The sequence below is a fragment of the Microdochium trichocladiopsis genome, assembly GCF_020744255.1.
Source record: "Microdochium trichocladiopsis strain MPI-CAGE-CH-0230 chromosome Unknown B0I36scaffold_4, whole genome shotgun sequence".
Taxonomy (NCBI): Eukaryota; Fungi; Ascomycota; class Sordariomycetes; order Xylariales; family Microdochiaceae; genus Microdochium; species Microdochium trichocladiopsis.
This window is the reverse complement of record NW_025763547.1, coordinates 1,701,400-1,726,933: the sequence shown is the minus strand read 5'-3', so window position 1 is coordinate 1,726,933 and position 25,534 is coordinate 1,701,400. Positions and strand designations below refer to the sequence as shown.

The 25,534-nt window shown below is 55.9% G+C and overlaps 9 protein-coding genes across 9 annotated transcripts; 5 read left to right on the top strand and 4 right to left on the bottom strand.

The window, feature by feature from the left end:
• Window positions 1-1,043: 1,043 nt before the first annotated feature.
• On the top strand, window positions 1,044-2,884 carry B0I36DRAFT_104864 (uncharacterized protein). The gene is made up of 4 exons (XM_046147772.1): window positions 1,044-1,098; window positions 1,679-1,748; window positions 1,866-2,621; window positions 2,697-2,884. The coding sequence occupies exons 1-4, from the start codon at window positions 1,078-1,080 to the stop codon at window positions 2,777-2,779; spliced, it is 930 nt and encodes a 309-aa protein (XP_046013921.1). The 5' UTR covers window positions 1,044-1,077; the 3' UTR covers window positions 2,780-2,884.
• A 1,188-nt stretch (window positions 2,885-4,072) lies between these two features.
• On the top strand, window positions 4,073-6,154 carry B0I36DRAFT_104824 (glycoside hydrolase family 76 protein). Its single transcript, XM_046147770.1, has 3 exons — window positions 4,073-4,460; window positions 4,532-4,636; window positions 4,706-6,154. The coding sequence occupies exons 1-3, from the start codon at window positions 4,379-4,381 to the stop codon at window positions 5,965-5,967; spliced, it is 1,449 nt and encodes a 482-aa protein (XP_046013920.1). The 5' UTR covers window positions 4,073-4,378; the 3' UTR covers window positions 5,968-6,154.
• On the bottom strand, window positions 6,068-7,348 carry B0I36DRAFT_320750 (uncharacterized protein). Its single transcript, XM_046153591.1, has one exon. It carries the CDS (start codon window positions 7,251-7,253, stop codon window positions 6,342-6,344), a length of 912 nt encoding a protein of 303 aa, XP_046013919.1. The 5' UTR covers window positions 7,254-7,348; the 3' UTR covers window positions 6,068-6,341.
• A 121-nt stretch (window positions 7,349-7,469) lies between these two features.
• On the top strand, window positions 7,470-8,315 carry B0I36DRAFT_320749 (peptidase S24/S26A/S26B/S26C). Its single transcript, XM_046153590.1, has one exon. It carries the CDS (start codon window positions 7,657-7,659, stop codon window positions 8,170-8,172), a length of 516 nt encoding a protein of 171 aa, XP_046013918.1. The 5' UTR covers window positions 7,470-7,656; the 3' UTR covers window positions 8,173-8,315.
• A 496-nt stretch (window positions 8,316-8,811) lies between these two features.
• On the bottom strand, window positions 8,812-10,908 carry B0I36DRAFT_373534 (vacuolar protein 8; the record flags this gene model as incomplete). The annotated part of the gene is made up of 7 exons (XM_046160204.1): window positions 8,812-9,143; window positions 9,204-9,953; window positions 10,008-10,253; window positions 10,313-10,426; window positions 10,503-10,623; window positions 10,706-10,791; window positions 10,881-10,908. The coding sequence occupies 7 exons, from the start codon at window positions 10,906-10,908 to the stop codon at window positions 8,812-8,814; spliced, it is 1,677 nt and encodes a 558-aa protein (XP_046013917.1).
• Window positions 10,909-13,880: 2,972 nt separating this feature from the next.
• B0I36DRAFT_407695 (uncharacterized protein) lies at window positions 13,881-15,464 on the top strand (the record flags this gene model as incomplete). Its single annotated transcript, XM_046161850.1, has 4 exons — window positions 13,881-13,916; window positions 14,084-14,207; window positions 14,278-14,427; window positions 14,542-15,464. The coding sequence occupies 4 exons, from the start codon at window positions 13,881-13,883 to the stop codon at window positions 15,207-15,209; spliced, it is 978 nt and encodes a 325-aa protein (XP_046013916.1). The 3' UTR covers window positions 15,210-15,464.
• A 5,356-nt stretch (window positions 15,465-20,820) lies between these two features.
• On the bottom strand, window positions 20,821-21,612 carry B0I36DRAFT_361801 (flavin reductase like domain-containing protein; the record flags this gene model as incomplete). Its single annotated transcript, XM_046158542.1, has 1 exon — window positions 20,821-21,612. The coding sequence occupies one exon, from the start codon at window positions 21,610-21,612 to the stop codon at window positions 20,821-20,823; it is 792 nt and encodes a 263-aa protein (XP_046013915.1).
• A 666-nt stretch (window positions 21,613-22,278) lies between these two features.
• B0I36DRAFT_361800 (uncharacterized protein) lies at window positions 22,279-22,887 on the top strand (the record flags this gene model as incomplete). The annotated part of the gene is made up of 1 exon (XM_046158541.1): window positions 22,279-22,887. The coding sequence occupies one exon, from the start codon at window positions 22,279-22,281 to the stop codon at window positions 22,885-22,887; it is 609 nt and encodes a 202-aa protein (XP_046013914.1).
• A 199-nt stretch (window positions 22,888-23,086) lies between these two features.
• B0I36DRAFT_104744 (Vps5 C terminal like-domain-containing protein) lies at window positions 23,087-25,507 on the bottom strand. The gene is made up of 6 exons (XM_046147769.1): window positions 25,310-25,507; window positions 25,187-25,237; window positions 24,625-25,124; window positions 24,190-24,570; window positions 23,526-24,128; window positions 23,087-23,451 (listed from the first exon to the last, which is right to left on the bottom strand). Exons 1-6 carry the CDS (start codon window positions 25,347-25,349, stop codon window positions 23,287-23,289), a joined length of 1,740 nt encoding a protein of 579 aa, XP_046013913.1. The 5' UTR covers window positions 25,350-25,507; the 3' UTR covers window positions 23,087-23,286.
• Window positions 25,508-25,534: the final 27 nt, after the last annotated feature.

Genomic DNA, 25,534 nt, shown 5'->3' with positions numbered 1-25,534 from the left:
TTCCGTTTGGTTCTGCAGTGTGTGTAGACTATATTCTGGGACGACACAACGTGATCGCCGGGGGATGATCTGCTGGCTCGGTGTCGACAGTGAGAGCGCTACGGGGGATCAGGCGGAACCGAGGGCTCGGCGATATGACGACACGATTGTGATATCTGGCAGACAGTCGGGTCAGCGACGCGCCTGCAACACTGCAAGGATGGGCGACACGGCGATCTCTGAGTACCCCGGATTTCGGTGCAGCCCTGCCGTTCCCCCGCCATTGGCATTTGCGGCAGTCAGTCAGCTCCCAGCCCAACCTAGCGTAGTACAACAAAGCATCCTACAGTACAGCCCAGATGGCAGCAGCTCGGGCTCGCGTGGCAGCTGCCGAGTCGCGTCTCAAGCCGAGGGGCGCGAAAGTCTGGACTGACTGTGACTCCACCATGTCGGCAGCTTGATAAGCTTTGGGCCGGCTTGCGGACATGGTCAAGCCGAGTACCTCCAACCCATGCACGAGCACGACGCAAGACTTTGGGTGAGGCTCAGCTACATACTTTACGTGGTCCCGCGACCGGCCCAGTCCTACAAGCCATGATCGCTCACCATGTGCACACGACACGGTCAGCGCCGGGAGTGGACGAGCTTAGACACGCCGTCAGAGCAGGTTCTGTGGCCAATGTCAACCTTGGAAGTGCAAGGAGGCGGCGGGCTTTCTGGATTGTCGTTCATAGCGGCTGAGCCGCCTCCAACGAGTTGCTTCCAACAGATCACCATGACCGTTCTCTTCCCAGGACTGTCAGTGCCAAGTTGAGATCAGAAGGGCCCTGATTTAGGCGGCACTTGAGCAGCTGGGCATGTGAAAGAAAGAATAGGACAGCTGCCCCGCTCCGCTCTCCACTGCTGGTGGTGGGGTGGGGTGCAGTGCCTGTCGAGCATGGGCGGTGCCTGCACCGCACCCGGCCCAAGACCCCTGGAAAAGTTTCTGAGCGGCAGCCCCGCCATCCCAATTCAGATGCCAGGCACCGTCAATGCTCGACCAGCACAAGCTTCCAACTGCTCACAATGTCGTCAATCTGACTGGCGACGATACGCTGTATGCTGCTTTGTTTTATTAGTGTCAGTAAGGCCCTTCCACACTGAAGATCTAGGCGCTGCCCTCCCAGCATCTCATCCCATAGAGCTCCTTGGTCCTGCATCCAGAGCTCACCCTAGCCCCAAGCTCGAGTTCGCCACGCCGCTACGTCATGCTCCAGCAGCTGTGTGCTCAGATCGCCAGCTCTGACTGACAGTTCCTCTTCCCTGGCTCAACTGGGCCAGGGACCCGGCTGCTATGACAAGACCCTGAGCAAGAAATAGCCCCTCACACCGCTTGACAGGGCTCCATCCCACCAGTGGCCGCCCGTACAGATCAGCACCACCTTCTGAGGATTTTTTTTCCTGCTGGGTCGGCCGCGCCGCCCGTGGGGAACAGCTAGCTTTAGCAAAGAAAACTTTTTGTTGTTGTTTATGTTGCCATCGGCCCCGCGTCGTGTTTGCTGGTACATAAATCGACACCTTCCGCCCTTCACAAACTCGTGCCCAGCTCTCGAACTTGTTGTTCCTCGATCCCAGAATTATCTGACCCCTCTTTCACCCATTCTTCACTTTGCACCGTACTATCATCACAATGGTTGACGCCAAGATGGAAGAGGCCCAGGAGTACCCCATCACCTTCGAGGAGCTCCAGGACCTCGAGCATGAGTTCGAGGAGGCCGAGAACGAGATCAGTATGTCTCCTGAGCACCGCCCCCCTCCCCTTTTCCAGCTAAACGTCCGCAGGGCGCGGCTGTGCCTCGTCGTGTCAATTTTTCACCTGGTTAACTAATACCCACCACCTTGCGCAGTGCGCCAGCAGATCAAGCTCACCAAGCCGCTGTATGAGAAGCGCGCCAAGACAATCGCTCAGATTCCCAACTTCTGGCCGCTTGTCCTTGAGCAAGCTCCTCAGGAGATTGACCAGTACATCCAGCCGACCGACTCGCAGGTCCTCTCTGACCACCTGACCAACATCTCCGTTGAGCACTTCGAGGCCGACAAGGACCCCCGGAGCATGATCCTCAAGTTTGAATTCTCCGAGAACGAGTACTTTGAGGACAAGGTCATCGAGAAGAAGTTCTGGCACCGCCAGGCTACCGGCGGCTGGGCCGGCCTCGTGTCTGAGCCCGTCGCCATCAAGTGGAAGTCCGGCAAGGATCTCACTGGTGGCCTCCTCGACCTCGTCGTCAAGGTCTGGCAGGAGGAGAAGACCGACCCCAAGGCCAGCAAGGACAGCACTCCCAAGAAGGAGGCTGACTACACTGCCTCGGAGAAGGAGCTCAAGGAGAAGATCGAGAGCACCGGTATGGGCGGTGCTAGCTTCTTCTCCTTCTTTGGCTACCGCGGCTTCCACATCACCCCCGAGGAGAGCGTTGCCGCCATCAAGAAGGCCGACGAGGAGCGCAAGGAGCGTGCTGCGGGCAAGAAGACCGCCGATGACGAGGAGGAGGAGGATGAGGATGATGACGAGGAGGACCCTCTCGCTCTTGAGATCTTCGCCGACGGTGATGAGCTCGCTGTCGCCATTGCCGAGGATCTCTACCCGAGCGCCATCAAGTACTACAGTAAGTCTGATCTGCCTACCGAGCCATGTTTTGTGTCGCGAAAGAGTGACTGCTAACATGCTTGACCAAACCCAGTCCAAGCTCAGGAGATGGACGGCCTTAGCGAGCTCGACTTCGAGGAGATGGATGAGGATGATGAGGATGAGGATGACGAGTAAAGGAACGACGGCACGCCCAGGATACGATTGAGCGCGGCCGGGAGACAGGCGCGGTTGGTCAAGCAATGGCCTTCACGCTCAATCCTTTGGTCGTGATGATGAAGCTACACGGATACCCCATAGACACCAGACCCACTGACTAATTGACATTTCCTTCTCTTTCATCTTCAGAGCACGTCCGTCGAGGCCTGGGTGCCGGGCGTGCAGCTGCTACGGAATTGGACGCGTGGCAGGTTGGCCGCTTCTTGGCCTTACACGCATGCCACGGAGTGGTTCGAGTCGACCCGACGATCGTGTGCTTGCAGCATTTTGACACAAGCTGTATTCGTTCCTGTCGGGGAACCACGAGGATGCAGTTCGAGGTAAACACGTGTGCTTGTGGGACTTCGAGAGTCGATGCCCGTCGTGTACTTTGGCCTGGGGGCTCGGATGAAAATGTGGACGCAGTGCGAGTGATTCTTGCCGTCTTGACAGGATGACGAAAACGTTGTTTGATGAGCCGCGGGGCAATGCCAGGGCTTGGAAGTGTTTATGATGCTCCCGCCCAGGAAAACAATCTCTTGGCGAGCATGGCTGCAACATGAGGCTGAAGGCGATGCGGGCCCCGGCCCCTGGCCGGCCCGGGGCACGGTGAGACATGGACCACCTCCGTGCCCCGACCGTTGCTGTTTCAGCCCTCCTGGCCGCCCACCAGCTTCCTTGATGAGCCAGCATCTGCCGGCTGCGAGGACACGAAACTACCCACATGGATCGAGGATTGGCGCCCGGGTTCAGGGCCCCCAAACCTCGGCGCTGTACCGCTGCCGTTCTTGGTCCGTCTTGTCGGCTGCTGCCAGTCCCAGAGCAGCGCCATGGGCTGACCCGGCCTTCATGCATGCAGCCACCGGCCTGGAATCAGGACAGGCGACCATGCTCCTAGCCAGGCCGATCCTGACCCATGCTCAGGAGAGCCCACTGCCATGCCCATTTGTGAGCGTGGAGCATTAACCTACGAGACTAGGCTGCTCGGTCCCCTTGCCGTTCCTGGTCTGTTCTTTCCTTCTTCAACATTCACCACCTGTCAAGCATCGTGTGTTTGTTCGTAGGTGGAACAAGGGACGGCCTCGCGTGTTTCTCCATCTTCTTTCGTTTTCCTCTTCGATTCTCCAACCACAGCTCCCGGCGGGCATCAATATTTTGACGATTCCAGTCCTGGCGACATTCCTTTTGTAGCGGTCTCAACATTCTTTCGACAAAGCCCAGGCGGTATTCTCACAGCGGGTTTTCACGGCAGCGACAAATTTTCAGCACCGATCCTGGCGATCCATTCATTCCGTGATATTTTTTGTTACCATCTTCCGGTCACGGTAATCCGCCAAACGAGTTCAGAACGCCACGAACAGAGGGGTCTAGTCGGACGATGCTGAGGTCGCCAATAACGCACATACGTCTGTGAATCTCTACGAAGTACCAGAGCCAGAAAGCTCACAGGTGTATCTTCTTGTGCTGGACACGAACAGCGCTCTTTATTCTTAATCGATTCCCCTTGGGGCTTCATTTTTCGTCCCTCTTCGGCTTCTTTTCTTCTTCTTTTTTTTTCGACTTTCTTTCTCCTTCACAATGAAGTTCTCTTCACCAGTTTTCAGCCTCGGTCTGCTGGCCAGCAGCGTTGGTGCCATACAAGTCAACTTTGACAGTGACGGTATGCTACCTCTCAGCCTTCAAGAAAAGTTCCGCACCTCATTTGCCCAGCATGCTAATTGTGCCATGCAGAGTCCATAAAAGCTGCCGCGAGTACTGTTGCCTTCGGCCTGGCGCGGTTCTATACAGGAAACAACACGGGTGATACACCTGGCAACCTGCCAGATCCCTACTTCTGTATGTTCCCATGCCGTATCATCATGGACCATAAGCTTTGACATGCAGCAAACTGACTTGACCATACAGGGTGGGAGGCTGGCGCCATGTTCGGCACGTTGGTAGACTACTGGTTTCACACGGGCGACGACTCGTACAATGCAATGACAACACAGGCACTACTGCACCAAGTCGGCGACGACCGCGACTACATGCCGACGAACCAGACGCGCACGCTGGGCAACGATGATCAAGGTTTCTGGGCCATGGCGGCCATGTCGGCAGCCGAGAACAACTTTCCCAACCCGCCGCCAGACCAGCCGCAGTGGCTTGCGCTCGCGCAGGCCGTGTTCAACGAGTACGTCGACCGCTGGGACGAGGAGCATTGCGATGGCGGGCTGCGTTGGCAGATCTTCCAATTCAACGCCGGGTTCGAGTACAAGAACACCATCTCGAACGGGTGCTTCTTCAACATTGCCTCAAGGCTCGCGCGGTACACGGGCAACCAGACGTACGCGGACTGGGCAGGCAAGGTGTGGACGTGGCTCGAGGGTCACGAGCTGATCGACTCCGAGTACAATGTGTTTGATGGCGCGGGCATCGTTGACGAGTGCGCCACGCACGACAAGGCCCAGTGGACATACAACGCAGGTATCTACCTGCACGGCGCGGCTGCCCTGTACGACTACACCAATGGCTCGGCCAAGGCGACGTGGCAGACGCGCATCGAGGGCCTGATCAGCCGCACGCGGGAGCACTTTTTCGACAAGGACACTGGCATCCTCGTCGAGCGCGCCTGCGAGACGTTTGGCAACTGCAACAACGACCAGCAGAGCTTCAGGGGCTACCTGATGCGCTGGTTCGGCGCGGCCATGCAGCTTGCGCCCTTTACCTACGACACCCTCATGCCCATCCTGCGGACCAACGCGGCCGCCGCGGCAAGGCAGTGTACCGGCTCGCCCCCGGCCTCCCAGTACCGCGGACCTCCTGGGACGGCGTGCGGGTTCACCTGGACCGGGTCGTTTGACGGGCTTGTGGGCGTCGGCCCGCAGATGAGCGCGCTCTCGGCGCTGCAGTACACGCTCATCAAGAAGGCCGACACCGCTGTGCCCGCGACGGCGCTGACTGGCGGCACATCAGTGGGCGATGTGAATGCTGGTGCGCGTGACGAGGAGAAGCTGGTCACCTTTGACCCCATCACGATGGGGGAGCGCGTGGCTGCGGGTTTCGCGACGAGCGCCATCGCCCTGTCCTTGATTGCTGCTGTCGTCTTCATGATGCGCGACGAGACAGAGATTGAGGTCCGGATGGAGAAGCTCGAAGGGGAGAAGGTGGTTAAATGGGGTGTATGAAGTGGATATCTTTGCCTGGAGTGGTATATTATTCTTCATGACCAGAAAGACTGGCAAATTTGGGGGTTATACTATATAATACAAGCTCATTGCCTGAGATCGACTGGCGTGAGATGCCTCGCAACATGATGTGAATGTGCATGCAGAGTGGAAGTGGCTGGTGCTACTGGGAGCACGGCTACATATCGCTCTCTTGTTGGCTAGGTGTGACACAATCTTCTAGCTGAATCGGGAGGTGCACTTCCCGTCACCGCTTATGGACAACCAGCATACCCCGTTAAGTAGCTGTGCGATACCGGACCTTATTTCTACTAAGTGTATGCATTCCTGTGGGATGGTCGATGCCGAAACCCAAGACAGCGACAGTGACCGTCTCAACCCCGAACTGCCTCTGCCTCTGCCTTCGCTCGTTCCTGGGCTCTAGCCTCGGCCTCGGCAGCGTCCGCAGCCAGCTGTTCGCGAATCTTTTTGCCAGGCCCCTCAAACGACATCCGGACTACTCTGCCGGGCTGACCGTCGGGCTTCTTGACCTCCTTGGCATGGGGCACCTGCGCGACGGCCTCCTTGATATTAGCCATGAGCTGCTCCGCCTCCTGCACCGAAGCGGCGCGGCTCCCGCGCTTCTTGGCCAGCGTGACGTCGACGCGCATTCCCTTGCGCAAGAACTCGGCCAGCCTGTTGAGCTTCATTTCCATATCGCCTTTTGCAATGGCCCAGTTGAACTCGAGCTCCTTCGAGTTGGCCTTTTCCTTCCGGGCCTCCTTCTGCTCCGCCGCGGCCCGGCGCGCCTCCTCCTCGAGGTCGACGAGTTTGCAGATCGCCGCCGACTGCTCGCCCGGCCGGGGCGGTGGTGGCGGGGCGAGCATGACGAGGGACATGCGCGACATGTCGAGCTTCCTCAGGACGTCGTCCGTGCGCTCGGGGGGTCCGAGGACGTCGCCTTCCTCGCCGGCCCGGTTCTCCTGCTTTATGCGTATCCACTGGTACGGAATGTCGTGATTGGAGACCTGGGGCTTCTGTTTTTGCTTGGGCGTCCTGACGAGCTTCGCGTAGCCGCGACGGCCGGTGGCTGCCGTGCTGTGTCGTGCGGTGTCATTGGTGTGTCGAGCTGGTGGTATTCCTCGTGTTTTCGAGACCGCTCTGGAGCTCACGGCAAGAGTGCTGCCAGCTCGCGCAGCAACACTGGCAGGTCTCGTTGCTGCTGTGCCGATGGGTAAGCTGAGGCCCGCCAGGAAGACTCGCTGGAGAGCCCGCGAGGGTGAGAAGGGGCATTGGGACGGCAACATGATGTTGAGACAGAGCGGGCGAGAGATTCCGTCGTGGCGTGCGTGAGGATCATGTAGGTTGAGGGGTCTGGGTCGTTGCTGTCGACGACCGTTCGTGGGGAAGCACAGGAAGAAAATGGAAGCTCTATGGCATCTGAGCAATGATTGGCGATGAGGGAGTCAAAGTGGGACCCGTGACGATGATGCAGGTACCGATGTGGGGCCGTCTCGAGCACCAGCCCACAACAACCATGGAAGCTTGAAGCTTGAAAGCTGAACCGACTTCGCACTTCCCCAAGCCACAAGCTCAGGAAGAGAGCACAACATAGCAAGCATATATTCACGATGCTCTATTTACAGGCGTGCGGCTCTCCGGAAACATAGCATCACTACTAGAGCGCCGCAGGCGCAATCCAAGATCAGCATGGCCTTCCTTGGCCACCCTATCCGCGTGACCATCATCGCTGGCCAGTGGCTTGCCCTCACACATCTCATTACGACCTATGGCTTCACCGTGGGACCGGGCAGCGGACCTTCGATGTTGCCCACCTTCTCGACCGCAGACGAATGGATCCTCGTCAACAAGTCGTACCGCCGCGGCAGGAACGTCGCTGTCGGAGACTGCGTCACCTTCGTCCGCCCCGTCGAAAATGGTGGCTACGCCGTCAAACGCATCATGGGCATGCCTGGCGACTATGTCCTCCTCAACTCGCCAAATCACCTCGGCGCCAGCGACAATATGATCCAAGTGCCCAAGGGTCACGTTTTCCTGGTCGGCGACAACCTCGACTGGTCCCGCGACAGCAGGGACTATGGGCCCATTTCCATGGGCCTCATTCAGGGCAAGGTAACCCACAAGATCACCATGGACGGCTGGTGGGTGCCCGGTTGGTTCTCAAAGGTCAGCGGCGGTCTGAGGAGCCCAACCAACGGGTTTTGAGCCGTGAAACCGCAGTTTGCCCCCTTATTCCGTATGCACAGATGTTGTTAAGCATTGGGACCTCTCTCTTTTCCGATCAGTCAGCACTATGTATTCCACTTCCAAAGTCGCGCAGCATGGCCACATGTACTAGGGGTATATGTATGAATAGATTGTAACAGTAATGATGACCATCTGAACTCCCACGACCCAGTCGTCTAATTACAGAGTGTAAGAAGCCATCTGCTCGAAGCAGGTGAGCAAGTGGAAACAAAGAGTGCGCACACCACCCGCTCAGAACCTCACGGAGTTGACGGCATCTGTGCGCCATAGAAAAGCTGTGATGTGCATGCAGAAATGATTGATGTGATAGAAAGGGGTAGCTCGCCAGATTCGGGGCGCAGCACTAGGCAGCCAATCGCTGTGTGGTAGACGTGAAGGATTGCCTTCCAACACAGTGCGCCTTCTGTGTGCATACCTAAAGAGGCGACCTCCTGCCGCTCTAGGATCCCTTGTTTTCCCTCAAATATAAGTCAATGCAAGTTACGCCTTGAACACCCTGCCAAAGCGCGGTACGCTTGGATGCTACACGTGAGACGTGTCAAGAGACTGACCACCAAGAACCAGGGACGGTGGGGTGGTAGTGAAGACAATCGCTGTTTAGCCCTCGATGTGAGCTTTGGAGGTCGTCTGTCCCAAGAGCTCCAGGCACCGCTGGGCCAGATTGATGACCTCGCCCTCGTCGTCCTCTTCAAGTTCATTGTCTGAATCAATCTGGCGATTGGCGATCTGCTTAATCATATCCACGATATCCTCCGACTTGCCGATCAGTCCAATCAAGGTCTTGTCTTCTGACTCGAGAAGCTGCAGCAAAGTCCAGATGGCAATATGCTGGAATGTCGCATCGCCACTCGCCAAAAAGCGGCTCAGGTAACCGTGAATGCCTCCGTGTGGTGCCGTCCAGGCTCCTGTGAAAGTCGCGTAATCGCCCACTGTAACCATGATGCCGTCAGCTTCTGTACATATGCGTATGTATTCCACCTCCGACTTACCTTTAGAAGAAAGGTTCCCCAGCGCGGCAGCGCTGTTACCTTGCACCTCGATGCTTTCGGAATGCGTTAGGGGGATGAGGACATCAAAGACTCCCAGATTGAGTAGGTGCCCCTTCAGATCATCGGACAGGGCGAGCACTGCGATGGCTGCTGTCATTTCAGACTGGACCGTGACCGGCACATCGAGCACAAGCTGCTTGCATTTCTGTACAGCGCCAGCCTCGAGCACCAGGGCCTTGTTCCGGTCGGAGCTAGCCGCCAGATTCCGTAGAGTCGAAATAGCATGGCACTGGATCTCCTCGTTGTCTGTGGTGCCAAGCAGGTCCACCAGAGGTCGCAGGAACCCGGCTTCTATGATGGGCGACTCATTCATCGGGTGTATCGAGATGTTGCGGATGCATGCAACGGCCGATAGGATGAGGGGCAAGTATGAAGATTGCAGCAGGCGCAGAAGTGGGCTTAGGCCTTGCGCACGCACAATGTCGAGCTGGTACTTCTCATCCGAGGCCAGATTACGAAGAGCGAGAGCAGCTTGGCACTGGACTTTCGGCGACGACGAGTCCATGAGATTAACAAGAGACTGGACGAGTTTTGTCTCTGTCGCAGCCAGTTTCCGTCTGTTGCTCGCGTCGACAGCAATGTTACTGAGAGCTGTTGTGCAATAGTACTGGACGTCAACGTCCGTGGATGACAGAAGTTGCACGAGGACGGGAATGGCTCCAGCATTAACTAGCTGCTGGCGATTCTCATCTGAGGGGCTGTTAGACACTGTAGCGTATAGTGGTTGCCGTATTCACTACTTACCTGAATGTGTCATGTTCAGGAGGGCGCCTGTTGCGTTACGCTGCACACGCATGTCTCTGGATTTGGCCAGCCTCGTAAGCGGGCCCAAAGCGCCTGAACGTGCAATTTTGGCTTTATTCTCCTCATGGGTAGCCAGATTCGTGATACAGCCAACCGCATTGCATTGCACCTCGACATTGGGCGAGAGCATCTGGCGGATCAGTGGGGTGAGGCCGCCAAGCTGTACGATCAGGACTTTGTTCTCAGCTGGGAGGATGGATGGTCAGAAATAATACACGAAACCTCATCACCATGGGACGACATACTGTTCACAGCAAGGTTGCCCAATGCAGCGCTCGCGGCTCGCTGAACCTCGATGTCAGGGCTTTGGAGTAGGAAAAGAATGGGCTCGAGAGTGTCGCGATCAACCTCGCGAACATCTAGACCTTGGTTAGCCGGGGTGAATGGCAAAGGCAAACAGGGATGGAGCCCGGCCTGCAGTCATGCTTTGCTCACCTCTCTCTGTGATCTCTGCAAAGGTCAAACTGGCGCTTCGCTGAAGGTCAATATTGTCTGAGAAAACAAGCGTGCTCAGGGCCCGGAGTGGTTCGCCTGAGAAGAAGTCGGTCTCGCCTCGCTGGTCACATGTCAGTCAGCGATAGGAAATTTGGTATGTGAGCACGAGCCATGAAGCAGGAATATCGGGACTGTGAGCGTACGTTTTCGAGATACTGTAGGAGGTCGGCGACCGCCTCGCGCTCGCTATCGGCAAGGACCGGTTCGTAGAGGCCATCGCGGGATTTGCCTGTTTGTGGCCTTGTTAGTATGAAAAATTGACTTTTGCCAGTTTCTGGTGACCAGAAAGCGCGTGTAGGAATGTGGATATCATCATACCTCCGCAACATGACTGGCAGACACCCATTGTCAGACTTGGCTAGTGGCCCAGGAACCAGAACCTTACAACGACGGGAGCCCGTCGCAATGAGAAAAAGGTTCTTCGGTCAGAGATCCAAGTCCGACGAAAGGTGTTCTTGACGATCGGATGGATGTACGGCGATTTGCGACGAGGCACAACCCCCGAGATTCCGATAAATCAGGGCGAGATAGCTCCTGCTGAGCAGCGGTGATTATGGCTGGGGCAAGTAGCGGTCGGGTCGTCGGATAGGGTGACAGGTGAAGGCGAGGTCTCCTGCAATAGGCGGACAATGATGAGATGGCTGGCTTGCTTGCGCGGTCGACGACCGATGAATGGAGATGCGGCAGGAGGCCGTGACGAGACGAGGCAGACCACACGAGCTGCGGGCTTGCGAGCTAACGGGGCTGCGGATGTCTTTGCCGTAGTGATGGCTGGATGGCACGACGAAAGGCGCACGATCGAGCCGAGGACGAGCGTCGGGCAGGCGAGGATGAAGCTGCGGTGACGACGACGCCAACGACGACGACGACGACAAGGGCAGTGGCGTGGGCGGATGTTTACCTTGGCTCGGAGTGCAGGTGACGGGGGCAGCTGCTGGCTGCACTTGGACTGGAGCTACGGGAGCTGGCGATGTGGGTGGAGAGCGGCTGCCCTGCAGCTTGGGCAAGCACGAGCCGTTGCTGTGCTGGGTGCTCTGGTGGGTCCAGGCTACTTTGGCGTGGGCCGTCTCATCTCGCAAGCGACAAGTTCCTGGTACCTGTCTGCCCGTCCTCGCCCAACAGATTGCGCCTCCCATGACCACATTGATCCAGCTTACCTTGTCCAGGTGCGGCCCCTGGATCCCTGCCTGCCCGACTCGATCTGCTCCTCTCGTGTCGTCTGCGCGGCCATGGCAAGGATCCTACAAAACGGTGATGCGGTGCATGCAACTTGTCATTCTTCAAACGTTTCGTACTTGATCATGCGGTTGATATGGTGCCCAGCTCTCACGTCCGCCTCGACCATATCAGTGAAGGCGTGCTTGTTTATTACTTGGTGGCTGCCTGCTAGGCCTTCAAGCCCGTCGTTTTTGCTTGCGATCATGGTTCCTAGCGGTTGGTCGCAATAGCCCGAGCACCAGAAGCGCACCCCTGCCACAGCATTGCCGACACACTGCTACCTAGTGTGCTTGATCACACATCACGGCACCTGGACAAGGCTGTCAGGCCATCTCTCGACGACGTTATCAGCACTGGTGGACCACCTTAGTCCATGGTTTACGTGGGGACCTGACCTCACTTCATGCACGTCGACCGAGCTTGCTTGCCAGAGCTCCACCAGCAACTGCCCGCTGGTTATTGACGCCTTGTCCTAAAGCCAGAAAAGTTCTGCCCACCCTCTTGGCCGAGGGTTGCCCAGACGCCAGCAACCAAACACACTGTAGGTCTTCCAGTTGCTCTAGGGCCAGCGGCCTGTACGTTCGTTGATGGCAGGGTGACTGGCGTCCCGGAACTCGGCGATCACTCGTCAACGCTGGGTATGGCACCCGCGTGAAGGTGTCTTTTCAGTTCACACCCTTCGTGCATGATATGTCTGGAACGGCGTCGAGCATTCCTCGATGCGGATACGAAAAGCTGTCTCGACGCCCGTTGAAGCACACCCTCCGACCCTTGTCCGCATGCACGAGTGCCCGTCAATGACTGCCACTCTTTGCCGCGATCGACACTCTCATGCCGCTCCTTCTAAAGCCGTGTTTGCAACAGATCGATGGGATATCTCGTGGGTGGAATCGAAAGGTCTCATCGTATCATCACCTTCTGCGAGACGGGGGCGGTCTTGTAGAAGATGGAAAGGTCCAGGGACGAAGATCGGTGTTCCTTTCCGCGCAGCTGATGTTGACGCTCACTGGCCCAGGCACGCTTACTCTGAACGTCTTGAGATGCCCATCTTTGTGCTCGACTTGGTGTACTATCGAACTTGACGGCCAAAAGAGCCCAGGCCTACACAGTTGTGTCTGTCCAGTCGTTTGCTTCATGACCCGCTCTCAGGACGAATGGGGCTCCCAATACATGTAGCTCCATTGCTGCAAGATTGAACCCATGGGATCAGGCCACGACGTAAAGCGTCATGAACAAGTACTGGCAAGCACACTTTTCAGCTAAATCGCGCGGCGTGCTTTCGACGGCCTCCACCGCCAGCGCCTGCAGGAATCCTGAGGTGTCATTTCGGATATCAGACAACATCAGGCAGCACAATAGAAGCTGCCGGTCAGGACTTGATCACCACCGTAACCCTTGACGAATGTTACAGTGCCCTGGCGTAATGATATAGTCTGAACAACAGGCTCTGGAACTTTGAGCGTAATAGTCTAGAGGTCCTTTTGAGTTGGCAGACAGCCCCTCAGACCAGTTGGTTACTCAGGCAAAGGTGGGTGGGGGTTTCCCCACAGCATCGGGCGGGCATGCGCCGCGCACGAAGCGACCCCGCGGCCACCAGCTAGAGCCGCTGCGTGGTGAGCGACTCGAGGCTGGGTTCTTCTTGAACCACCGTCGTTCTAGCCCCAGACCGTGTCAGCCAACCTCTCTCGTCTTGTTGCAACCACTCGGAGTCAAGTGACCGTCCAGCTGACCTGCGCCCGACCAAGACCTGCGCGCGGGGGACCCGGCCGTAACCGCACCGCACCGCACCACCACTGCTGCCCACCACGGCCATCGCCCACGATGAACGGCATGGACGACTCCCCGAACCCTAATCAGCCTCCCGTCGGACGCCCGGGCGCACCGCCTGCCGCTCCGCCAGAAGTGCCCAAGGGCATCCCCGCCATGACGGCAATGTCGGCCATGTCTGGCGCTGCCCCTGCTATGCTACCACCACCACATCCAACCGCCTCATTACCGACTCGCTCTGCGCCTCCCCAAGAGCCGACTTTCGTCCAGCCTTCCTCCTATTTGCGTCCAAGAGGAACGCCACAGCGGTCCGACCATATTGCCGTCTCTCCAATGAGTCCTATCGACGAAGAGCAGATGCAAGGCCTTGTGAGTGTCCAGTTCTTGTGGTCCAACCGACCGGGCAGGCAGCAGAGGTGGAGGAGATCGTTCGAGGCTTCTCGCACCAAGACTGCGACCTGTCAATCTGTTCTGCGCAGCCAAGACCACAATCAGGATCCAAGAACGGGGACTGACAGCGTTCATAATCATTGCAGAAAGGCGTCCGCGATTTTCTTCGTGTCAGAACGAGTTACGACGTTCTGCCTCTCTCCTTTCGTCTAATTATCCTCGATAATGATCTTCTGATCAGGAAAAGTCTTGCTATCTTGACTCAAAATGGTGCGGTTAAATCACATACCTGCGGGTGTCCGTGGGTTCACAAAGGTCTTGTACTAATCCTGAGTGATAGGCATCGTGTCGGCGCCCTTGTGGGACTCGCAGAATTCGAGATTCGCTGGACTGCTCACCAGTACCGACTACATAAACCTGATCCAGTACTACTGCCAATTCCCCGAGCAAATTGACAACGTCGAGAAATTTCGGTTGAGCAGCTTGCGTGGTATGTGGCCCGCAAATGCACTCGAGCATGCCCAGAAAGGGGATGATACATTTGCTGGAGTTTTCAGACGGCCGTGTTGAGTAATCCCGTACTGACCATGACAAAACTGCTCAGATATCGAAAAAGCCATCGGGGTGCTGCCTTTGGAGACTGTCTCCGTCCACCCCTCGAAACCTCTGTACGAAGCCTGCAGTCGCATGCTGCGAAGCCGCGCTCGCCGCATCCCGCTCGTCGACACCGATGACGAGACAGGCCGGGAAACTGTCGTGAGCGTGATCACCCAGTACCGTATTCTCAAATTCATCGCCGTCAACACTGAACCGCACACTGCACTGCTGAGGAAGTCCGTCCGCGAAATCAATCTTGGCACATATAAGAATCTTTCAATCGCCAGCATGAACAGTTCTGTTCTTGACGTCATCGATTTAATGGTAACCCGAAATATCTCGGCAGTACCAATTGTTGACAAGAATAACGTTGTCCTCAACGTGTTCGAGGCAGTTGACGTGATCCCCTGCATCAAGGGTGGCAACTACGACGAGCTGAAGTCTACGGTGGGGGAAGCACTGTCAAAGCGTGCGGACGATTTTCCTGGCATATACACCTGTCAGGAGGATGATCGACTCGACTCTATCTTCACAACCCTCCGACAGTCACGAGTACATCGGATCATTGTTATTGATGAGGGATCGCACCTCAAAGGGATTATATCCCTGTCAGACATTCTCAAATATGTTCTCTTCCATGGCGACGAGGGTGGCTACTTTCCTCCCGCGTCATGATTGCACTCAAGACATGGACTACAGTCCCAACGGCTGGCGCACATCGACGCGCAGTCGCTACCTGGCGCAAAACCCGGGCTGATTTTGGCTGGCATCGCAGGGCGTCTGGAGTACAGGGGAGCATGGGCAAATGCATAACAAGGCGTTTGCCCCTTTCTGTCATATAGAGATTCTTGCTTCGTTCCTACAGGCTCCATTTGACATGATTTATATAGTTCTAACACACTGCTCAACTGTGACGACTCTTTTCCTAAAGTGACGCTGCTTCTGCTTGTGGCGTCTGCAGAAGCTGCCGGCCATCAACTCGGTGCTGTTCTCGTCGTCGAGAGCCACGGTCCCTTGCGCTCGTCTGGTGAGTGTCATGTGATAGGTTTTGAAGTTGCCTGGACACGGCAGGTGCGTATCATTGAGACTTCCCTTTCAATGCGCGTCTCTAGTCTAAGTGCACCTGGATGACACAAGAGCGACCTCAAGCCATCAACTCATCGCAGCATTTGCACTATGCATCTTCAACTCCTACAACACACCCGAATGTCGATCACAGCAAAGTACCTTATGGTACTCAGCACTACGGCCCGCGCACCGTAACAACGGCAATTACACGTAATGATAGGTGAAAGGCAGCCGAATCCTGGTGTCTCTCATACACAAGTAGAGCGCCGCCTCCCATCTATGTACCGGCACGCCCACGGAAACGCCGATGTCCGGCTCGCCTCGTCCACCACAACTGGGCAAGATGCTCCCAGCACCGAGAACCGCACCATGACTCATGCTTTTCCTCGATCGCGGTCCGAGAAACAATACAGAGACTCGATCACAGACTCGCTTGCTGTGGGCACCAGCCGACAAACTCTGCACGAAAATTCACTGACCGGATTACCCTTCGCCAGCAAAAACCAGCAAGTCCTACAACGGACTACGAAGACCTGGTCTTCCTCAAGCGGTGACCTCGGTCTCGAATTGGAGCAGGATGTCATTGACGATCGCAAGATATTTTTGGATGAGTACAACCGGCTTTCACGAAAGGTATAGTGCAGCGATCACCACGTATAGTCTTGGGCACTGTATTCGGTGAGCCGTGTTCAATGATAGCATCAAGGACTGATCTTGCAAGCCCTGCAGTATGGAGTACGGCCTCTTATGCCAGAGGATTTTCCGGCCACCTATGTAAGTAGCATGTCTGCCAAAGCAGACTTTGTTGTACTGACGATGTAGCCGACTCGAATATCGTCACTGCCGCACCGAAAAGGGGGCTGGCTATCACGAGCGCTGGGAACCAACCTCGCGACCGCATCTGCCGCAGCAGGTACCGCCAAGCCGACACCCCAACACATCAGACGTCATCGCAGCGTTGGCGATATGTTGGCGGACTTTGTGTCCTCTACGAAGAAGCCACAAGTGACTACGGATGATCTATCTTCATTGGTCAAGCTGACTGGCAGAAGTCTTTTCTACCTCCCCGCTGACTTCGCGACTCGACCCTTGGTATTGCCAACTTGCCTCCGGGCAACAGCACAAGAACTTCTTCAGCAAGGTTTCGCGATCCCTAGTCCGCACATTATCTGAAGTCACTCCGCTGATGGCTTTTCGTAGCTCATACTCGTGGCATTTTTCGTGCCCCTGGCTCATCACGTATCGTAAATGCCCTCTACAAGTACTATCATGATAGCTGGGATGAGGATCAGGTGTCAAGCACCACACGATATCCTAGTCTACCGGCACACATTGGCTTCGGAGTTCATGATATCGCGGCCACCTTCAAGAAATTTCTGGGTGATCTTCCGGGAGGACTTCTTGGATCTCTACCAGTGTTTGATGCACTGGTGGCGATATTCAGCCAGCTGCAGGCCGAGCCAGAGCTTACAAAAACGAAGAAAACCCGACTGAGGGCCCGTCTGATTGCGCTTGCTCTGGACACGATTCAGTCGCGCTATCAGAGAGATCTTGTTTGCTCAGTCTTCGGGCTTTTGAGTTTCATAGGCCGCCAGGCTGAGGTCGCAGCCCACGAAGACACCCGAGGGAGACCATTGCCAACCACTGACTTGATGGGCTACAGCGCGCTTGGTACCATATTTGGACCTTTTCTGGTCGGAGATCGCATCTTGAAATACAATATGAGGGTAGCGGACCCTGCGGGTGGGTTGGTCCTATTCGCAATCACGCCGCCACCCAGTAAGAAAAGAACTACTAGGCAGGTTTCGACCTTGGTCCAGAGAGCTGATGGTGATGTTTCTTCCGGGATCGACAAGATACTCGTTGCCAACAGGATTACTGAAATGCTCATAACACATTGGCGAGATATTGTTCGTCAATGGAGGCTACTGGAGGCACAGATTTCAAGGCGCCAACCGTCAGCCTCCACCCAGATCGTGGATGGCCATTCATTAAGAGCATCTATGACACAGCCGTGCTCTGCACCTACCACACTTCGCCCTCGAGGAAGCCGACCATACTCCTGGCAAGGGTACTCAAGCCTATACATGGCGAATGTAGATGTGAGCCAAGCAGGAGGTGGGTGGCTCTTCGTGTCCCGCAGCCTTGTCGAGACGTTGCTAACATACTAGAGCAGTAATCGCTACGGAGGCTTTGGGAAGCGCAGAAGGCTTGGATCGACATCAAACGAATACTTCTCTTATCGGACCTACGTCGGAAGGGATTGTTGCGATACCCCATCAACCCACGTGGGCTGTCAGACGAGTGCTTTCTCCGACTCTTAAAAAAAGTGCGGAGGCATCCCCGGCATTATCGAACTCCAGAAGCAATACCACGCCTTCGCCAAAGGACATCAGGATGGGTCAGGTTGAAAGCCGAGGCACCACAACTCCGGTATTCACCTATTTTAGTCCCTCAGTGTCACCAGACTCGCGGCCAGTAATGGTTTCCACCATAAACCAGCCCCTTGGTCTGGTCACTGCCAGGGAAAAGGCAATCGTATCCGTCCTCGGCCCTCGTAGCAACCATAACGTGAACGATGAGTTCGAGCGCAACACAGTCGAGTGGATGGAGGATTTCCGGTCAGCTCCGGGTGGCCAATCTCCCTGTAACCCCAAAGATGTGTCCAACGACGTCAACAACCTGAAACCCCCAGAATCGTCTCTGGCGGAGCGCAAGAAATCCTATGCAGAAAGGGCCGGCGATGAAGCACCAGCTCACGGTGGGTATCATGATGGTGACGTTCATGATTTAAAAACAACTTGCACAGGCTCCTGGGGTTCTTTGCTCCAGAACACAGCTCGGCAAACTGCATCGAGCCTAGACAGGACCCCTAACCAACAAGGCTCAACTCATGCTTTAGAGACCCAAGACAGAGCCCAGAAAACCGAGGGCCAAAGTCTAGGACTTTGCCCTGAACAGCGCGAGCTGGACTGTGATGATCGATCTCCAAGAAGTGTGAAAGCGATACGGGATGCAGCGACATCGGAACACGCCTTGACCCAGCATAGGGACCAACATGCTAATACGGGATACGCATCGGACGAGGCCTCTCCAGTACCACCGGGCAGACGCAACCAACAGGAGTTTGGTCCAATGGAAAGGTCAACACATGAATTCCCAAAGCCGGCTGATCATAGCATTCTCAAACAGTCTCCAGGAACACCGCCATGGAAACGTTTGCTGCTTGACAAGCGCAGTGAGCAAAGACAAAGACCAGCTGCGTTACCTGCGTCGAGAAGGAGTATATTCGAGAACAAACCCAACACAACGCCTGCCAAAGCCAGAGCAGTATCCGGACAGAGAACAACCTCGGTAGCATTGGCACGTTCGGTTGAGGATGGTCAGTCAGGGGATTCCTCGCAGGTCGTGTGGACGCCAATATCTGGTGGCGTGCGGGCAATTGCTGCACTTTTTGATCAACAAACCAAGCGAGTACGAGGTTCAACTTCAGCCGAGCCCTCCTCGGCAGGACCAAAAGTCGTTGAGCGCAGAAGAGTACATGCCCAAGGCGAAGCAGCGCGATCTAGTCAAACACAGATGTCTGCTCCAATGGCCCTGGGAGCAAGGGAGGCGATGCAGAGAGAAGAAAAAGCCATTCACATGCCTGCCACGCCGCCGAGAAGCGCAGCGTCACAGATTCTTTCAAATGAAGCACAAACTGCCTTGTACGCCACAACACCAGAGACATTTCCACGCAGCACACTTAAACCTGTTAGTTCGAGGTTCTCAGCAGCTAGAGCTTTTCCCCGGGAAATATCTGAACAGCCGGTGGCACATCGCCCGCCCAGTCTTGGTTCGACGCTACAGCGCGAAGACGAGCCGCCGGTCGCGCAGCACGTGAATTTTATGCGCCCGGCATCGAGGTTGGGAGGGGCTTCGCCACTTGGCGACGATGCTGGCAGTGGTGGTGTTCAAAGACTATTGAGCGCGAGTCCACGAGTCGCAAGCAGTACATCATTACTTCATGATCGTATTCGTAGCCTGCAGAGCCAGATCGCTGCCCGAGATGAGGAGCTTGCCCAAATGCGCCAAGTCATCAATACACGCGAGGACATAGACATCGGGACACTATGCGAGCAACTCAGGCTGGCCAAAAGGGAGTGTAAAATGTGGAGAGAACGGGCCGAGGCGGCCGAGCGGCGAGTGGCCGCCTTTGAACGTTTGACAGCACGGATCCGGCAACTCAAGGACAACAATAGCAGCGAGGCTCAGGACCACCCTTCGTCAGCAGGTCAACATGATGGAGCGGTGCCAAGTCTAAGGGACTTAGTACGGCCACAAGGGCGAACACTTCTGAACTCTTCCGACAGATCGGACGGAACGGAAGACTTGGAAGCCTTCAATGCCCGCATACGCGAACATGTGCTGGCAGGAGTGCACGAGGACATCGTCGAAGGGTATGAGGGTATTTTTGACTGATTACATGCTTCTCGTCCGCATGACTGTCCTGTCAAGGGGAGTCTATGTGTAAGTCAGTGCATGGGCTGGCATACTAGAATACGGTGTCGTTTCACCGCCGCGCAGTCGCCAACATACATCGAGTCTAAATTCTGCTTATCATCATGTAGTTGCAGTAGCCCATAGAGACAGGCCAGTTTCAGCGGTATTGGCCCAACACAAGCACCACATAAGTTTCTGGCAGCCATCTTTGGGACATAAGCATGGACAAGCTGCCCATCGACTGTATTCTGCTACCCTCTATCGCAAGCTATGCATTGTGTCTGTGTGTCTTTTGTAACTGTCTTGGTTATGCGACGCAACAAACAAGATGTACATCTAAACCAACACATGTTCAAGTGACCCATTCCAAGTACACCAATCTTCCCAGGTTCTCACCGAAAATGGTATATGAAGCATTTACTGCATTATCGCGCTTGGGCCATAATGTTCCGAGAGCGAACAATCGGGTCGTTTCTGCGTAGCACTGAGGTGCTCGCTTGGAATATGAGAACGGATATGAGCATCTCCCAAAGGGTGCCCACGAGAATGGCCCGAGGGAGCACTTCGTGCCGTCCGCCGGTCTTGTCGGAGCTGAGGCTCGACGACAGGGCGGAGGGTCACGTGCAAATCGGACATGAAAGGTCTCAGCCGCCAAGGAATCAGCAGCCCTGTCGGATCTTCTGCAAATCATGTCCCAAGACAACCTCATGGTTTGCAAAGCTCCAGACTCGCAGTGTCACTGCGAGTTTGCTGATACGCTATGTCTCATAATCGCAGGACTTGGACCTCGGTATGCTCCGTCAACGTAAGAGAGCGCAGTCTGGTGCTCGCCCATACTATGGTCCGGCTCGTTTGCAGAGACAACCTCCGTGACTTGGCCTGCGACAAGTGCAAAGCAACGAGCCTCTGTGGTCTCCAGTGACTGCAGGTCAACTAGCTTGCACTTGAGGACATGCAATATACCTGGGCCCTGCAGCAGCGGCGCCGGGAAACTGTCGGCGGATGGGCGAATCGAGGGCGACTTCTGCTTCAGAGATGCAGCCCACGCTTCCTCCCACTGCAGCTGTCCAGCAATGTCGACCCCGTAATTCTTCAAGCCAGCCAGTACGCCGAGCGGTTCTTGACGTGATGTGCTGGTGGCACTAACACTATTCGCGCTGCTATAGCCCCTAGCAAAAAGATCTGCGAGCTTTGCGCCGTGCTCGTCGGCACTGAGTATGTGGACGTTGAAAGAGCCGGCCCGGAGAATGGCGCTGTGGGATCGACTCGGGATAGTGACGTTGAAAAGAATCGTCGGCGTTGGATCGAGCGTCAACGATGTGAACGACGACGCGGTCATTGCCCGCGGGAGAGGCGCGAGAATCCGCGGGTCGCCCACTTGATCGTGCCGGGAGATGGAGCTAGGGATCTCTGTGTCGGCCCAGTGATCTGGTATACGAGCAGTGCGCTTTCCAGCATGGTCGTCGGGGCTGAGGGCTGGGCAGTCCAGTGCCGTGATCACAACGACCGGGTGTGGGACGTGGCGCATGACGCCGCGAAAAGAAGACGCAATATTGGCCGCGGACGCTTGATTAGACTGCAGGGACCACGAAGTCGTGGTGAAGGATTGACAACATCCTGCAATGGCTGCGGTGGATAACCGTGGTCTGGCGTGGTGGTTCACGCTCATCCATCTGGCGCGAGGCGGTTGTGCATTTCGAGGTGCGCTGGGTCGTGCCACCGACCACAGACGTTGCGAGCGCCTCATATCAGACCAAGTCTTGCCGGGCTCGACATTGGCCGAGCGGTTTTGTCGACTACCTTGTACAGAGCATCGCTCATGACGTGTTTGCACGGCAATGTTCTAGTTTGAATGGTCGATCCCTGTACACCAGCATCGCCCGCCCGTTGACCAAAAACTTGAGGTGGAGACATCGAATAACGCTATCGATACGCCACGATCAAATGAGCAGCGCAGCCCACCCCAAGTTACGAACGACTGGGAGCCCTTCTTGAGTGTGTAGCCAGTCACAATCCCACGGCCACTGTTCACTTGCCCCTCAGCACCTAGTCTCTCGTCGCGTGATATTGCGACGGAGAGGTTCTTGTCTGCGGTCAAGCTTGCCGACCCCCGGAGCTCGAGCACTGAGCCGCCGCGAGAACCAAGTCGTACTTGTCTCCTGCACCACACCATTACCAGAAAAGCTCGACAACCATGTCCGTCCGCGTGCCGGCGTCAGTAAGCGCCTTCCACAGCTACCGTCCGGCACTGCCGTCCTCGTCAACATGTCGGTGTGCTTCAATCACTACGAGATCGGCCGTGCGGTCGTCAGCATGGCCAGCAGCTCCTTCCTGTGGCCGCCGTGCGTTCTCGCAAACCTCGGCCCGCGCCGCCGACATCATCCGGCGCCCTCGTCGCCCGTATCAATTTACGCAGCTCGTCCAACTCTCCGACGGCTCGACATACACGATGCGGACAAGCTCGCCCCTCGCCATGTACAAGTCGACAAAGGACACGCGCAACCACCTCACCTGGCAACCAAGCGACAGGTCGCTCAAGTCAGTCGAAGTCGACGAGGCTGGCAAGCTCGCTGCCTTCCGCGAGCGTTTCGGCCGCGCGTTTGATCTTGAGGTCGAGCAGGAAGAGGATCAGCAGCAGCAGCAGGGGTCAGGGACGGGAGCCAACACTGGCAGCAGCAAGACTGTCAAGCAAGCATCCAACAGCGACGGTCTGGGTGATCTCATTGCAGGCTATGCGAGACCAGAGGACACGCCCGCCAACACTGTGGACCGCAACAAGAAACCTGTGGGCAAGAAGAAGTAGACCCACTGCCGTCGGGCAACATCAGGAGCAGTGCATAAGGAAGGGATGTCCAGTTCTTGATATTGGACGGATTGGGAGATGTGAAGTCTAGCTCCGCAACAAGCACGTACCGAGTCAAAAGGACGGAACAAAGCCCGCATGCCAAAAGGGGCACGCGTGGCGGATGACAAAAGAAGTCTACATTCGTACGAACTAGAGGTGGCGCGGGCACCGGCGAAGCTGCGAAGCATTGGGACCTGCGTGGCTGGAGTTCAGGAAGTCCTGGTCTCACCTGTATTATGTACAAAGCCTGTATAAACATTTCGCTGCATCTACAACTTTCGCTGCCTACTTGACAAGATAACGTCCCGCGCCAATGTTGGTAAGCCATTGCCGGTCGCCCGTGCTCAGCTTGAAAGCTTAGTCCGAGTCCTCATCTATGGTTGCCCGTGCCCGGTCAACAGCTGTGTCGCCACGACCATTACCAGCTTTGTCGGTTCCCGCGTGGTTTAATCCACGATAGAAAACGGTTTCGTCGTCTTCGGCATCCAGCTGCATCAAGAAGGTCTCCCATTTCTCAATCAACTTGTATGGAATGTCAGCAATTTGAGGGGACTTGTGCGCGTTAGAGCATAGACGGCCGTGCGGCCAATACATACCTCTTTCTGTGCCTCGACTGCACTCTCCAAGAAGGTCTCGACCGAGCCTTTGAAATCTTCCACTTTCTCGCGCTCGAAGCGGTCGAGCTCAGCACGCATAAGCCTCCCCATATCCTCAAACAGCAAGCGCGCTTGGTGGACTTTGCGCTCCGCATCCGCAACTTCGGCGCTGACTTGGTTCAGTCGATCCTGCTGAGATTTGCCTTGGCGTAGCAGCTTGTCTTGTGTTGTCCTGCGCTTCTGCAATTCGGCCTCGGCATTATGCCACGAATAGAATGCCTTCTGCCGCTGCTGAAATGCTTGCTTCACACTTCCGATCAAGCGGACGTACTCGTCGATGACAATGCCAAAGGTAAGGACGTCCTGTTGCGCCTGGCGATCATATATGTCTCTGATGGTGAGCTGAAGGTCGGAAAGAGCCTCCAGTGGTCCCGACAGCGTGGGGCTGAGCTCAACTGTCGACAACGCATGCAAGGATGATGAGAAGTCACCTGCAGCCTCCGCCATGGCGCGACGTTGCATGACCATGCTGTCCATGGATTTCATTAAACCCTTCAATTGGTTTTCAAGCGCGTCCAGGTATACTCTGCGGTCGTGGAACCACTATGCAGCTTGATTATCAGTACGGATGCGTCCATAGCGCGGCAGTTAGAGAGAAACTCACGTCATCCTGCTCAACAAATTTGTTGCTGCTTCCCATGCTGATGCCGAGCGATCCAAGGACACCTTTGCTTTCTGTCGGAAGCGGCTCCCTCCTTTCTTTGTGCTTAACATCAACATTGAACGCTTCACTCTCCAAGAACAGCTTGAGATCTGGGTCATTCTGCAGCGTCGGATGTGCCGCAATCTTGTTGCACATCTTTTCTAGTGCTGCGCGGCGAGACTCGACGAAGTTGCTTTCAAATCGATTCAGGGCTTGCTTCTCTGGTGGTGGTGGAACCACTACACCAGGGTTATTCCCATGCATGGTGGTATACAACCAGAGAAAATCGCGATAGCGGCGCTTGACCTCAAACTCGGATTGTTTGTAACCCTTCGACGTTGTCTAGTAAAATGTCAGCATGGCAGTCCTACCAGACACATGAGTCTAAGAACATACCCTTGTTCGAACCGAATAGACGATGTGGGAGCTTGTTAGGTCGCCGACTTTATGCGGATCACCCACGGTAATATAGAACGTAGGTTTCGCAGCCTGTTCGATGCTAACGCTTGGCTGTGTAGTACTTCTCATGGGGCTAGGTAGGGCAGCCTGGACTGGGGGCGGCGCACGACCTGGGGCCCTGTCGAAAAGGCTGTCCTCATCATCGTCGAGCCGGTGAGGATCATTGGGGCCGGCTTTCTTTTGCAAAGCTTGCGGCATTGTAGTTCGCACTGGAAGCTGCTCCTTCAAAGGCGGAGCGGGCGGCTCGTCTGCAGCGGGTTCAACCCCAGAGCCGCCGCCCAGGGGACCCAATGGACCAAGAGGATCATCCACAGATGCGAGCTGCGTAGGCTGAGCGACCAGGCGACGCACAGGACCACGCGCTTTACGTGCTGGTGACTTCACAGCTGACTGGGCCTGGTTTACGCTGTCCGTATTCTGAGCTTGCGTTGGAGCACCTGCCGTAAGCGCAATCGATCAGTATCCGCAGCACTCGTAATCAAGACAGTAGATGACGAACTCGTTTGCGATTTGTCTTTGGGATTCGAGGGGGAGGATTGGGAAGGAACATCTGTAGGACATGAGAGTCAGCCAAAGTCACCAGTCGTCTCTCGGTGAGCTCTGCGACAAACTGTAAACGTACCGCCCCAAGGCGAGTCACCCGCTGCGTCGCCCAAGTCCATATTATCGACGCCGAGCCTGGGCCGCGATGGAAGTGAAGAAGCTGGTGTGTCGGAGGCTGCTAGCTCAAGTGTGCGACTCTTGTCTGCCTGTGGTAGGAGGACGGCTGGCGGGCAAGCTATCCATACTAAGGTAGATGTGATGGGGTGACCGTGGTGGGGACGTCACCCTGCAAGGATGCCTGCGA

Bases quoted from the DNA above. Each gene is read 5' to 3' on its own strand.
- B0I36DRAFT_104744 (XM_046147769.1), bottom strand. From the start codon at position 25,349: ATGGACTTGGGCGACGCAGCGGGTGACTCGCCTTGGGGCG. The intron at 24,571-24,624 runs GTATGTTCTTAG...ACATTTTACTAG, and splicing joins TCTATTCGGTTCGAACAAGG to ACAACGTCGAAGGGTTACAA. The intron at 23,452-23,525 runs GTATGTATTGGC...ATTCCATACAAG, and splicing joins CAGTCGAGGCACAGAAAGAG to TTGATTGAGAAATGGGAGAC.
- B0I36DRAFT_104864 (XM_046147772.1), top strand. From the start codon at position 1,078: ATGCTGCTTTGTTTTATTAGT. The intron at 1,749-1,865 runs GTATGTCTCCTG...CACCTTGCGCAG, and splicing joins GGAGGCCGAGAACGAGATCA to TGCGCCAGCAGATCAAGCTC. The intron at 2,622-2,696 runs GTAAGTCTGATC...GACCAAACCCAG, and splicing joins GAGCGCCATCAAGTACTACA to TCCAAGCTCAGGAGATGGAC.
- B0I36DRAFT_320749 (XM_046153590.1), top strand. From the start codon at position 7,657: ATGGCCTTCCTTGGCCACCCTATCCGCGTGACCATCATCGCTGGCCAG.
- B0I36DRAFT_104824 (XM_046147770.1), top strand. From the start codon at position 4,379: ATGAAGTTCTCTTCACCAGTTTTCAGCCTCGGTCTGCTGGCCAGCAGC. The intron at 4,461-4,531 runs GTATGCTACCTC...TGTGCCATGCAG, and splicing joins AGTCAACTTTGACAGTGACG to AGTCCATAAAAGCTGCCGCG. The intron at 4,637-4,705 runs GTATGTTCCCAT...TTGACCATACAG, and splicing joins CCTGCCAGATCCCTACTTCT to GGTGGGAGGCTGGCGCCATG.
- B0I36DRAFT_320750 (XM_046153591.1), bottom strand. From the start codon at position 7,253: ATGTTGCCGTCCCAATGCCCCTTCTCACCCTCGCGGGCTCTCCAGCGA.